The 13,929-nt window shown below is 40.6% G+C and overlaps 1 protein-coding gene across 1 annotated transcript in view; it reads right to left on the reverse strand.

The window, feature by feature from the left end:
- cpne9 (copine family member IX) overlaps positions 1-13,929 on the reverse strand; it is a 126,038-nt gene that overhangs the window by 57,872 nt on the left and 54,237 nt on the right. Inside the window, exon 7 of the mRNA XM_056299852.1 lies at positions 1,732-1,795. Coding sequence (XP_056155827.1) covers positions 1,732-1,795 — 64 coding nt within the window. The remainder of the gene's footprint in view (positions 1-1,731; positions 1,796-13,929) is intronic.

Consider the following 13,929-nt stretch of genomic DNA (forward strand, 5'->3'; position numbering starts at 1 on the left):
CTTAAAACACGTATTTTTGTCTTAGCTTACAATTAGTTGCCTTTAAGTTGAGTGCTTTACAACCTGTACTGCATGGCGGGTCAGTTTCTGTCTCAATGAATTTACCAACCACTGTTCTGCCGACGATATTCTAGCGTATAGATTAGGACTAATTGTCCGTCTTGGGAGAGAGATCCCTCCTCTGTTTGCTCTCCTGAGGTTTCTTCCTATTTTTTTCCCTGTTGAAGGTTTTTTTTTTTTTTTTTTTTTTTAAGGGAGTTGTTCCTTATCCGATGAGAGGGTCTAAGGACGGGATGTTGTGTTGCTGTAAAGCCCACTGAGGCAAATTCGTAATTTGTGATATTGGGCTATACAAATAAAATTGACTTGACTTGACTTGCCATATAAGTTGCTTTGGACAAAAGCGTCTCCTAAATGAATGAATGTAAACATAAATGATACTGGGGTCACTCGCATCTAAGACCTCCTAGTATCTAAAACCATGTCAATCAGGATTTTGTTTTGGAATTCTACCAATTAGGTTGGAGAATATTCTCAACAAGGGGTTGATTGAGGCATGGCAAGTCTTTGCGATGATGTCAGAAAATAATTTAAAATGCATCATACTTAAAATGAAAAACTTAGACCTAAAATATGTCCAAACTAAAACCAACAAGACAAATAAGGTGCATAATGGGATTGCTATAATGTAGTCAGAGAAGCATATGGAAGCCTGGCTTCATAAATATGTATGGACAGTGCGAGTATTTAATGAGTGCCCCTGTTAGTTCAACTTCTGCTCAGAGATGCTGGCTATAAGAGATGGAATTTTGAATAGAGGAGAGAGAGGAGGAAACGAGAGAAGGACACAGAGAGCGAGACAGAGAGAGCGAGAGAAAAAGAGAGAGAGCGAGAGAGAGAGAGATTGTGGATTGTCCTTAATGAGGCCCTTTAGTCCTTGCCTCCAGTATGAAGGCATCATGGGAAAACCAGGGATGTCAGTGACAGATAGGGGCTATCTACTGACAAACATACACACACACACACACACACACACACACACACACACACACACACACACACACACACACACACACACTTAGAGAATTGTGAAATTCATAAACATGTGAACAAATGAAGTCTTGAAAAGTATGGATGACAGACCACCACATTGTTAATTAGTATCAAATACTTTTGTGAAAGAAAAGATGTTGCAAAAAAGAAATCACTGAACACAGCAAATTCACTACATCTCTGAAAGGCAAGTTTTGAAGAGTTGAGAGTGATTTCTCACCAAAACATGTGCATTTTGGGTCATTCAAAAATGGATTCTGAAAGGTATAGTTTCAACCTTGTGTTATACTCTCAAAACCCATCTGTCCAAAATAGTTACTTTTTTCATGAAAAAGTGCACATTTTAATTCATGTTACCTGTGACCTCTTTGTATCCTGAAAGTTTTAGCCAGACGAAATAAACAATAATGATAATATAAATGGGTTTCAATCATTTTTCTCTAATTTTGGGAGCGCTATCATTAATAACAAACAACCAGACAAACAAACAAACAAACCACGGGGTGATATATTAATACTTAACTCTGCAGTATGTATGTAAAATAAAAATAAAAACTTGCACAACACCCTAAGAAATGCCCACAGAAGTGATATCAAAAAGACAATGTTGAGCTGTCCAGCTGTATATCCGTGTGTGAATCGGGGTTTTGTAGGTGCATGAGATAAAGTAGAACTGACCCTACAGTTACTGAGTTCCTCGGCAGTGAAGATAATGACTCCACACTTCTTTCCTGGAATCCCACTGAGAAGAAAACCAGAAAGAGAGAGCGAGCGAGAGAGAGAGCAAGCGAGAGAGAGAGAGAGAGAGAGAGAGAGAGAGAGTTTCAATTATATAACAGTTGCCCAGAAGGCGTCATACATAGTCATAACCTGTTACTATGATAGGTGACGGCCCTGAGGTGCAGAAAGACATGCAAATTGCCATATTTAACAAGGCACATGATCAAGAGCACATACTTGGACACATATGCATACCCACACCACGCACAACCTCTTGTTTTGTTGTGAAAAGTTGGTTTTACAAGATTGGACACTTGGTCACAAGGTTAAATCTAACTAAAAGCTGAGGCTGTTCTCTCTCTCCCCATTTCTTTTCTCTCCTGTTTGTTTTGTTCCTCATTTAAACTCCCATTAAATTGGATCACTTGAGAGTGACTTGCCTCTGATGAGGGAGGGTGAATCAAAAATATAGAGCGGATGTCTAAAAAAATTGTCCCAAAGCGTGTGAAAAATGACAAAGAGCTCGCGAGCGCGAGGAAAAAAAATGAGGAAAACTCTGTGATAGTTAGGGCACTAAAGGTCAGTTCTGCTATCTGCCCAGTTACAGTAAAACAAGAGAGAGAAAGTGGAGAGAAAAGAGACAGGGGACAAAAAAATGAAATTAAAGACAGTGAAGATAGAACAGGGATGAGCAACTGAAGTTGTGAATCAAAAAAAGTTAGCAAGGGGAGTAGAGAAGACAGGCACACATATAAACAGCAAGACACAAAGGAAATTGTTAGACCGCAATGATAAAGGAATTGGAAATGTCTTTGGTCAAGTAATGTCCTGAAGACACTGCCAACGGACTCATTATGAATAATTAAGAAAGGCAGATTGTATCTCTTGTTTTAGTCATCAAAAATGCATTGCGCACCGATCAATTATTACCGCATATGCAAAGCAATATCATTCTATATGGGCAAGACCAATGGTGTGCATGGATGTCTTATCTGTATATTCTGTTTTTGGTGTCGTCTCAGAATTTTGAAAATTTTAATTTAGAGAGATTAATTCTATGTAGAACCTTAAACTGGATAGACTCACACAGGCACAGGAGTAAGAGGAGTTGACACACGCAATAGCCCTCTCCCGCCAGTCATCATCAAGCTCTGTACCCAACTCTTTTCCCCAGGTGCACTTAATGTTGCTAAGAGTATGGTCTTTGAAAGACATAATTTGATTATAGATCCGTGAGATATGTCTTCTAGGCGTGAGAGGAGTTTCAAGGAGTGTGTCCATGCCAGATTTGGGTGGGAATATTGGAAATTGTGGGTTATGGGATTTTAAGAATTGGCGTATCTGAAAATATCAAAAGTTTTGTGTGGGACAATGGGCTCAAGGTATGTTGGGAGGGGGATGATGGTAAGGCGGCGCAAATGAGCTTGAAGGGAAGGCGAACAGGAGTCAGCCTCCATACGGCACCAGCCCATTTCTGGATGATGTAGCCAAAAAATGAGCTTTTGGATGATTGCTAACCAATAATAAAACATAAAGTTTGGAAGAGCTAAGCCCCCCTTTTGACCCATTTCTCTGAAGCAGACTTATTTATGCGCAGAATGTGGCTCCTCTATATAAAGGTTGAGATCAACCAAGCAAAAAAAAAAAAAGAAAAAAAAAAAGACTTGGACAGAAAAAGAGGCAAACACATAAAAAGATAAATAAATCGGGACAAAACATTCATTTCACACACTGAACTCTGCCAGCTAAAGATAAAGGAATAATCTTCCATCTCTGAAGGTCCGATCTCACTTTTTCCACCAGGGTTGTAAAATTCTTATTATGAATAGAATAGGATATTCTTTATCAGTCATTTTGTACGTACATACAAATGAAATTTACTCTCTGCATTTCACTCATCCTAGCTGTGTAGCTAGGAGCAGTGGGCAGCCGCCCTGCAGCGCCCGGGGATGTAGCAATATGATGGAGCAACTGATTTTTATACACATCCATCCATCTATTATCCAAACCACTTATCCTACTCTCAGGGTCATGGGAATGCTGGAGCCTATCCCAGCAGTCACTAGGCGGCAGGCCTCGGAGAGACATCCTGGACAGGCTGCCAGTCCATCACAGAAAAATATTTAAAACTAGTTGTAGAAAAATGAAAAAGAAGTTCACCTTGGTTGATCATTAATGCCCAGTTGTTAACTGGAAAACACTTGCTCTTTGTGAAATTTAATTTATATCTGGAGAACGCGCCAAAGTTTTTCAATAAATCTAATATTTCTGGTACACAGGCAACAGGGTCAGTGACATATAATAATAGGTCATCTGCATATAAAGACAAATAATGCTGAAGAGCCCAACAACGAATCCCCTTAATCAATGGGGATGCTTTTAGAGCTATGGAGAGGGGTTCAATGGCTATAGTGAATAAATGAGGTGATTGGGGACAACCCCAACTAGTTCCTCATCAGAGGAGGAAGTATGGAGAACGTAGATTGGTACAGACACAAACAAGCCTGAAGAGAGGAATAGAGAAGGTGGACCATTGAGGTGAATGTTTCCCCAAAACCAATTTTTTTTTAAGATCGCAAATAAATGTCCCCATTCCACCATGTCGAATACTTTTTCTGCATCTAATGAAATAACTACCTCTGTGGCATCTGATGGAGATGCAGAATGAATAACATTTAGGAGCCGACGTACATTAGAAAAAGAGTGACGGCCCTTCATAAAACCTGTCTGGTCCTCTGAAATAATATCCACCAAACCAGTATCCAATCGACTTGCTAGCATTTTTGCCAGTATTTTAACATCCACATTCAAAAGCGAAATGGCAGTATGAGGCACAGTTTGTAGGCTCCTTTCCAGGTTTTAACAAAAGTAAGATTGATGCTTGGGTTTCTAAGTTATTAAGAAAATTATTTATGGATGTTATGTCACTAGGAGCTACTAATGTATACAGGCTGGAGTAGTAAGATGAAATGTATTATTAATAATAGCTGAGTTTGAAGTTCAATTTTGAGAGGAGTCCACAATTTAGGAAACCATGCATGACGCAGATTTAAATTTATTTGATGAGCAAGGAGCCGACTTGCCTTGTCTCCATATTCATAAAAAGTACCATGTGTATGAAGCAACAGTTGTTCTGCTTTGGTAGTAGATAGTAAGTTGAATTATGTCTGGAGGCCCAATCTCTTTTAATATAACTCTGGAGTAGGTGTCTCTAAGTATTGTCGATCCAGGTCTAAAATGGATTCAGTCAGTCCTTATATTTTGATCCTGCACGGTTTAATAGCATGAGCAGAGTAAGAAATAATTTGGCCCCTGAGAACAGCTTTCAATGTTTCCCAAAGCACTGAAGGAGAAACAGCGTCAGCTTTGTTAGTGTCTATGAAGTGATCAACAGACGAGGATATACTATAATCACAAAATTATTTGTCGGATAATAGAGAGGAATTTAGCCTCCATAGGGAGTGTTGAGTGGCAGCAGATGGGAAGGACAAGTCTAGTAAGCGAGGGGCATGATCTGAGCTCACAATGGCTTTATATTCTACTGATTTAACAAAAGAGAGAAGGGTCTTGTCAATGAAAAAATAATATATTCTAGTATACGACTAATGCACATGAGAAAAGAATGAAAATGCTTTAGTCTTTGGGTAAAGAAATCTCCATGGGTCCACACTTCTCGTTTGGTTAATATATGATGACATGGCTTGGACATTTTAGAGGGGGATGTGTTTTTAGGACTGGAGTGGTCCAGTTTGAGGTCAATCATGCAGTTCAAGTCCCCACCTAGGATTAAATAGCGAGTACTAAGACTGGGAAAAAGAGAACAGAGTTTGGTTACAAATTCAACATTATCCCAGCTGGGCGCATAGACGTTAACCAGTATAACTGGTGTTTGGGACAGGGACCCAGTTACTATAATACAACGACTCTGTGGGTCAGAAATAATGTCAGCGGGAAAGAAGGGGATGTTTTTGTGGATTAATATAGCTGTACCGCTGGACTTATTTTAAATTTAGAGTGAAAGATCTGGCCCACCCAAGATTTACGCAGTCAGTTTTGGTCTAAGTCATGTAAATGTGCTTCTTGCAGAAATGCTATATCTGTCTACAGTCCCTTCAGATGTGAAAAAACCCTTGTCTACTTTACTGGCCCATTTAAACCTTCCACGTTTCATAAGGTCAGCCTAACAGGCTTGCTACGGGAATCAGCCATTGGGGTTAGTGTTGACAAAAATATGTATTAAGAATAGGCCTAGAATGTGTACATAGGTATGGAATTAAATGTAACATGAAAAATACCACTTGAATGTTGTGTGACTCGTATGCAGGGTTTTTTTTAGGGAGTTGTTCCTTATCCGATGTGAGGGTCTAAGGACAGGATGTTGTGTTGCTGTAAAGCCCCTTGAGGCAAATTTGCAATTTGTGATATTGGGCTATACAAATAAAACTGACTTGACTTGACTTGACATCAAATACAAAGGAAACAAAATTACAACAAATCTCTGCCAAATGAATGTCAATGTAAAGCTTCCATTCAGTGTGATTATTTTAAAGAAAGAAAAGAAAAAGCCACATAATTTTTGTCATTGTACAGTTGTTTGGTTACAATTCAAAAAAAATTTCTGCATAAAGGGAATTGGCACCACCTTACAACCCTTGTACTCCCTTCCTCAAACACTAACCCAGAGGAAAAAGAAAAGAAAAAAAACCCTGCCCAATGTTTACCCCCCCCCCAAATGAGGCGAACAGCAGGCATGTATAACTTCACAACTTCCTGTAGAACACACTCCCTATCCAATACTCAATTCTTCTAAGGAGGCTCACAAATATTGAAATAGCTAAACCATACTGAGTGAACACCCAATGCAACACTTACATTAACTTGTGTAACACTTTGCAAAAGTAACACAAATGAAGGAATTAAAATAATTAAACTACATTTGGAGTACACACCTTTAACATGTTGTTTAACTGTATTGTACATTAGCTGTGTTGTATGTCTTCTTTTTATATACATTATTTTCTATATTATCTTTATTATATTTTCTACATTATTTGTATATTCTGTATATATTTTCTTGTTTGTTTGCTCTTGTTGTTCTTGTATTGTATAGTAACTATGTTGTATGTTTACTTTTTATTTTTTGTACTATTTTATTATCCTAGGATGCCTAACAACATCAGGCAAAGGGACTGCCGATGGAAACTAGCCTATTAACTAACTCAGGTACATTTACATTTTTTTCGAACGTTGATTAATGTACATTTTCCCTTCCCAAATAAACATTTAAATCTAAATTTATATATCAGTTCAAACCGTAGAGAACTGGCCTGGTCTGTGGCAAATAGGTTGTGTTACCCCACTTGAAATATTTAAACTGTGCCTCAAGCATCATGAAAACTGCCTAACTTGAATCTAACAATGTCAACCATACAAATACCACTCATAATAACATTTGCAATGATCCAGTTTAAAGCAATATCTAGGTTACAAAATGGAAAAGAAAGTAATAGCACTGGCATTGTCAGCTTTGTCTAGCATAGGCTAGCCTTTCTGGCTAAATACAGCCAGCTGGTGAAACTTTAAACAACAGCATACAGCTCACCGGAGAAAATGTAAACAACATAAAACACTTACATAGGATCAGACCAGATCAAATGAATAGCCAGTTACAGTGTGGTATTCAGCACAGTCCCGTTCTATCCAAATGTTCTCAGAGCTTATTGACTGGCATTCAGTCTTGTCTGATCAGCTCAGGTCGATTCTATATTCCTTGAGAAGAATTCCTCAGCCTTTGCTGGAGTGTCAAAGCTGATCGTTTTGCCCTGAAAAACCACATGGAGGACAGCTGGATGTTGCATAGTGAACTTGACGCCTTTCTAGGGACGACTTCACACCATTGAATGTGGCCCACTTCTTCGCCAGGTTGGCACTTAAGTTGAAGAAAAATATTTTCTTGCCCTGGTAGAGCACCTGACCTTTCTCTCTCGCCCAGCGCATTACTTGTTCCTTATCCTGGAATCGATGGAGGTGTACTATTATCACCCTTGGCCACTTGCCCAGAGTAGTTTTCGGGTGCAGAGACCTGTGCCCTCTGTCTAGCTCTGAGGGCTTCTCAAAAATGCCCATCACTTCCATCAGGAGCTTGGAACAAACTTAATTGATGTTGGTCTGGCACTTTCAGGCACACCAACAATACGGACATTTTCACATCAAGATTGATTCTCCAAGTCATCTACTTTGGCCTTAAGGTAAGCGTTTTCAGTTGCTAACTCAGTGAGAGCTGTCTCCATTGACGTTATCCTGTCACTGTGATCCATAAGGCAAGCTTCAATGGTAGTGAGAGTTTGCCCCTGGTTGTATGAAGTAAGACAGATTGCATCAAGTGAAGCTTGAATTGGAGACAGAGCAGCTGTCAGTTCAGTTGAGAAGCTTGTTCCGAGCTTGTTGAGTTCAGAAATTAGAAGATAGGCTGAAACAGGTTCCATGTCCGTGTTTCCTAAGCTTTCCGGGAGACCTGAAGCAGTGAAATCTCTGGAATTGACTTCTTCGGTTGTTTTTTTCCCCATAGGTCCATAGTAGTTCGAGTGGCAATTGCGTTTGACAAATGTTGGCTCAAATAAAATAAGAATTTTTTTTTAAGTAAAAGAGTAATAAGTTTGTGAGCAGCTCCTTGCACGTCTACTCTGTCCTAAATCCGGCCTGGAAGTCCCCATTATTTCTTAATTTTAACTGGTCCATCTTTGTTGTGGGTGTTAAGTTTGGACATATGACGTAGGACATGTAAACCTACCTTCAGGATTTTATTCTCTTGAACAGATCTGATGGAAATGCAACTAATTCGCATTTTATTTTTGTGACTTCAGAAAATTTTGCCTGAAACGTCGTGAGTGACTGGTACTGTCAGACCACAAGAAGATTAAAGCCCAGACAAACCATGAAGCCGCTGTCCAACAGTGATAAATGGCAATTAGCAATTATCTCAATGTCTTCATTAGTATAACCAGCCATCAGTGGCCAGTCTTCAATTTCATCAACACCATCAGCCTCTGCCATTTACTATTTTTTTTTGCAGTCCCATTTACGCAAGTTACTTTAATTATGGTTGCACACTTGATTGAGAGACAACAACAAAGCTCAAGTCTGGACTCACTGTGAAACACTATTTATTTTCTATTTTAGTGTCTATTTTAGTGTCTGTCTATGTGGTCGAGTCTAGTCTATTTTAGTGGCAGGGAGTGGTGCCTCATTATACTGTACTGGTTCTCCTCAAATGTGGGCCAGATTAAGTCAGGAAATATTCATATATCTGTCTCAACACACATTTAAACAAGGAATCTTTTCAGCACACCGTGGGCAACCTCCACATAATGTATCCCCAGATTAAAACCACTGTCCACTGAGTTGTGTGACATAAAAATTAATACCTTGCTGAGCAAAAGAGCACAAATCCCGCTTTGAGCTAAATCTTGTGTGTTTGTCTGTTGGTTTATCTGATTGTTCAAAATAGGGTCTCACACATGTGATCCTCAATGGAAAACACTGACAGCCAACAACTACCTTTAGACATTTGCTTGTATTAAAGGACATCTGACAAAGCAGTTATCAGTATCTCTACCAGTAACAGTAACTTTTACTAAACTATTAGTTAAGGTAAGGAACATCAGGAACATCAGATTCAGAGCTTTTTACAACATAGTCTTTAAAAATGTAAGCAAACATTGTCTGATAATCAATTTTTCAGAGACCGAGAAAAAAAAAAGATCAAAAAGTTGAATGACATATTTCAATTTGATAATGGGTTTTATATAGTTGGACAGGTTGGATGGTTTGGAGACAAAGCAAGAGAGGCAAGATTGAGATGGTTTGGACATGTGTGGAGGAGAGATGCTGGGTATATTGGGAGAAGGATGCTGAATGTGGAGCTGCCAGGGAAGAGGAAAAGAGGAGGTTTATGGATGTGGTGAGAGAGGCCATGCAGGTGGCTGGCGTGACAGAGGAAGATGCAGAGGACAGGAAGAGATGGAAATGGATGATTTGCTGTGGCGACCCCTAACGGGAGCAGCCAAGAGTAGTAGTAGTAGTAGTAGTAGTAGTAGTAACGTGTTAATACCGTCTGTTTTGTAACCGAATCATGGATCTCTTCGCAGTTGTGTGGAAAACAAATGTCTACACTGTAATAAACCAACAAGCAATTTCAGGATTTTGGTCCACCCATAGCTGAATGGATGAATGAAGCGCATGACCACATGGTCACAACTGTCACCGGTTTGATTCCAGCTGGCAACCTTTGTTACATGTCATACCCCCCCACTCTCTCTCACCCATTTCCAGTCTCCCTCCTCACTGTCGCTATCTAATCAAAGGAAAAAAATTCCCCAAAAAAAAATTAAAAAAAAAGAAAAATTCAGGATTTCAAGTACAGGACTTCTAATGAAAAAACAAACAAACAAAAGAAAATCTCACTAAAGTTATATTCCACCTCAAAATGAATCATAAGTGCACGTTCAAGCTACTTTCTAAAGCTCAAACGGTAGATTTTTCTTCTTTTTTTTGGACCAGGAAAATAATGCGTTTCCATTGTTTCTGTTGTTTCCATTCAACTGTCAAGCAATCTGATGCTGAGGAGATCGAAACTATTCTCCATAATGTGACAGCAGCTGACAGCTAAGTGAGGCTCTGTGCAACAGTGACAATGTGTTCGGGCCTTGATATCCATATGCCTCCCTGGTTAACTCCTCCATCCTCTTTCTTCTTAAAGACAAACAAGTGTGCACACACACACACACACACACACACACACACATACACACACACGCACATACTTTGCAGTTCCCAAAAAATACTGACTGCCAACGTTCTGTGGTTTCCAAAAGACGTTGACTGGCAACACTTTGTCATATGCCCACGATTGTGTCAACAACATATGAAAAGTTTAGTACTCTTACTTTAGTACTAAACTTTTGTTATACTCCGATAGATAGTTAAGTTTAGACATGGGTTTGGTGTAGTTCCAGGTAGGGTAAGGATCATAAATAATAATCATTTGTGTTCACTCTAAGTCTTTCGGGGAGTGTATTTCCATTTCTGGCAGCATATTTCCGTTTCCTCCAGTATGCCCTAACCTGCAATTGGCCAACAACACCACGTGATTCATAGTGCTATGGCAGCACGTGGGTTACTTGTTCCCAGTTTAGCATCTTTCAATGAACACAAGTTGAACAAACACAAGCTGCTGTTACCGGATGAGACAGTGAGACAGTGGACAGCTCAGAAAGACAACAACCTACATCATCGGACAGGAAGAACCTAAATCAGCTACGGAAAGTCTCAGAGTAACATACCAACAGGGGATGCCAAGAGGTGTTGGGGGGGTGAGCACACCAACTGGACGGACTCACAGGCAAAAATCCATGCAATCAAATTATTGATGATGAATATTGAATGTGTGTGCAGCAAGGTCAGCAAGATCCTGCATGGTCTGAAGATCCAGCAGGTCAAGATGACGTGCTTGGTGAGGGCACAAGTGATACACAGGGATCACCCCTGGTGAGATTCAGGGGGAGCCAGGCCTGGAGTCACCCCACAGTGCCCGGGACCTTTGCTGTTAGCAGCTCCAGCCTGAGCAAAGCAGGAGAACATCTATCATCAAGCAACCCATCAACAGTCTCGGCCAGATCTTTGATTGCACTCTGAAGGACTCTGTATCCATCAAGGCCACAAATCAGGAGTTGGATGCATGGCTTGAAGAAGTGGACAAATCAGGGCTGCCAGGTAAATTCAAGGCCTGGATTTACCAATATGGTGTCCTCCCCCGGATCTTATGGCTCTTGCTGGTGTACAAATTCCCACTGTTGACTGTCAATAGCTTTGAGAGGAGGATCAGCCACCACCTCTGCAAGTGGCTGGGCATTCCACAAAGTCTGAGTAGCACCACTTTGTACAGGAACAAGAACCTACCAAAACATCTCATGAGCAGCCTGAATGAGGAGTTTCTGGTTACCCATGCAAGAGAGGTGCTGCAGTACAGGGAATAAGATGGGGGGGAAATGCAGCAGCAATGAACATGGACGAGATGAGAATAGGTAATGGTCCCAATTTTCGAAGGTGAGCCTTTTCGGATCAAGTTCCTGATCTAGTTCCTCTATGAGGTTGTACCCGGCCCATCTGCCTCTTCTACTGGGGCAAGGTTGACAAATCAGCATGCCCTTGTGCCTCAGAACAGAAACACTTGAGCATATCCTTAGCCACTTCCCCAAAGCTCTGGGAGAAGGTCGCTACCGTTGGCCCCACAGCCAGGTGCTGAAGTCAATTGCTGAAGCCATCTGCACTGCAATCAACCAGAGCAAGCGTCTCTGGCCAGCAAGACAGGCGATCACGATTTGCTAGAGCAGGGGAGAAGCCCAGGTCCCAGCCAAAGGCAGCAGTGGAGCTCTTTGGAAAAGCACCTGACTGACAGATGAGCGTGGACCTAGGGAATCAGCTTCAATTTCCAGAGACTATCGTGGAAACCACCCTGAGACCAGGCATTGTGCTGTTCTTCATGCCATCAAAGTAGATGATCATGCTGAAGCTCACAGTTTCCTGAGATGAGCAGATGGAGGAAGCCAATGAAAGGAAGTGTGCCAAGTATGCAGACTTGGTGGAAGAGTGCTGCAGACGGGGCTGGCATACACAGTGTGTGCCATTAGAGGTGGACTATAGAGGCTTCACAGCTCAGTCGCTCTGCAAGGCCTACAGTCTTCTGGGCATCACAGGTGTGCATAAAAGGAAGGTACCACAGACACAGCAGAGAGGGCCTCTAGATGGCTGTGGATCAAAAGGAGTGATCCATGGTCACATGCTACTTGGACACAAGCCAGGACTTGATCACTCCTGTCTGGGTGGCCTGGACGAAGGTGTTTGATGTTGAAAGACCCGATGATGCCAGGTCCCATCATTGATGATGTGTCCAAGTGCATCAGTAGATGTAAGTATTTACAACCATGAACACTTGTTTTAACTGTTTTTTCCCTTTTCTAAAAACATATTGGTTTGTATTGTGAATCTAATTTTTGTGCATATTCACTGCAAATATTATTTTAGCAAGTACATGAAGAAAAGCAAAATATATACTCATGTTACAGTTTGCTGTCTATAATATGCACCTTATTAAACATGTAGAGTTGTTACATATTCATCTGATGATGGGTCCGGAGGACAGGCTAGCAGACATCATTTCAGCCCACCTACCCTCAATATTTTAGCACTGTGTCAGGGAAGGTGCAAAAGTAGCCTGGAGCGGCACAATGAATCAGAATATGACCTCAAAAAGACTTTGGTTTGGTTTCTTCAGGGATGACAACACAGAGACAGGATTTATTTCGAAAGAAGACAATCGAAAATGTATGAGTGGAGAAAGAGCGAAGAAAAGATTTAGTAGTATGGGATAGACTGATAGAGAGGAGAGACAGGCATGGTTGAGGATAAAAAAAGAGGCAGGAGAGAGAAAGACAGATAGTGGCTGAGGGAAAGACAGAGACAGATGGCAAAAGAGTTGGAAAAAGTAAAGTCATCAAAATGGAAAAAAAAAACAGTGTAAGCTTCACCAGTTATTCCTTTCTCATCTGACAAATACACAGTCTTCCATGACGTGGTCGTCTCGGGTACTCGGTGTTCTCCGCTCACCCATTGTGCCAGCAAGCAAGTCAAGCAACAACAATGAGAGAATTATTTCTCAATGCATCCACATGGAGTGTCCAACGCAGCAGCTGCTGGCTAGCCCGCTGGATCCATCTCTTTAACTACTCATCAGCTGCAGAATAACAATTATGTTTCTCCACCAAAAGCAAATGGAATTTCTGACTTGTTGGTTACAGTTCCTTTTCTTTTTCTCTTCAAAAGAAACTCTACACCAGCTCTCTATGGTCAAGCCAACATCCATGTTTCGTTAATATTTCCTGAAGCTTTTTATTTCAGAGGCTGGACTATCTGTGTGTTCTTTGTTACCAAAACAATACATATATGCACGCATATATATGCATCCCATTAGGTTAAAAGTTTATTTAATAGTTATGTTCCCAAACAAATTTCAAGCTAATTTAATTATTAAGCTACATATAATTATAATTAAACGTCACAAGACAAACACAAAAACATGCAAATGAATGTGCATTTCAT

Source organism: Lampris incognitus, chromosome 2 (genome assembly GCF_029633865.1).
Source record: "Lampris incognitus isolate fLamInc1 chromosome 2, fLamInc1.hap2, whole genome shotgun sequence".
Taxonomy (NCBI): domain Eukaryota; kingdom Metazoa; phylum Chordata; class Actinopteri; order Lampriformes; family Lampridae; genus Lampris; species Lampris incognitus.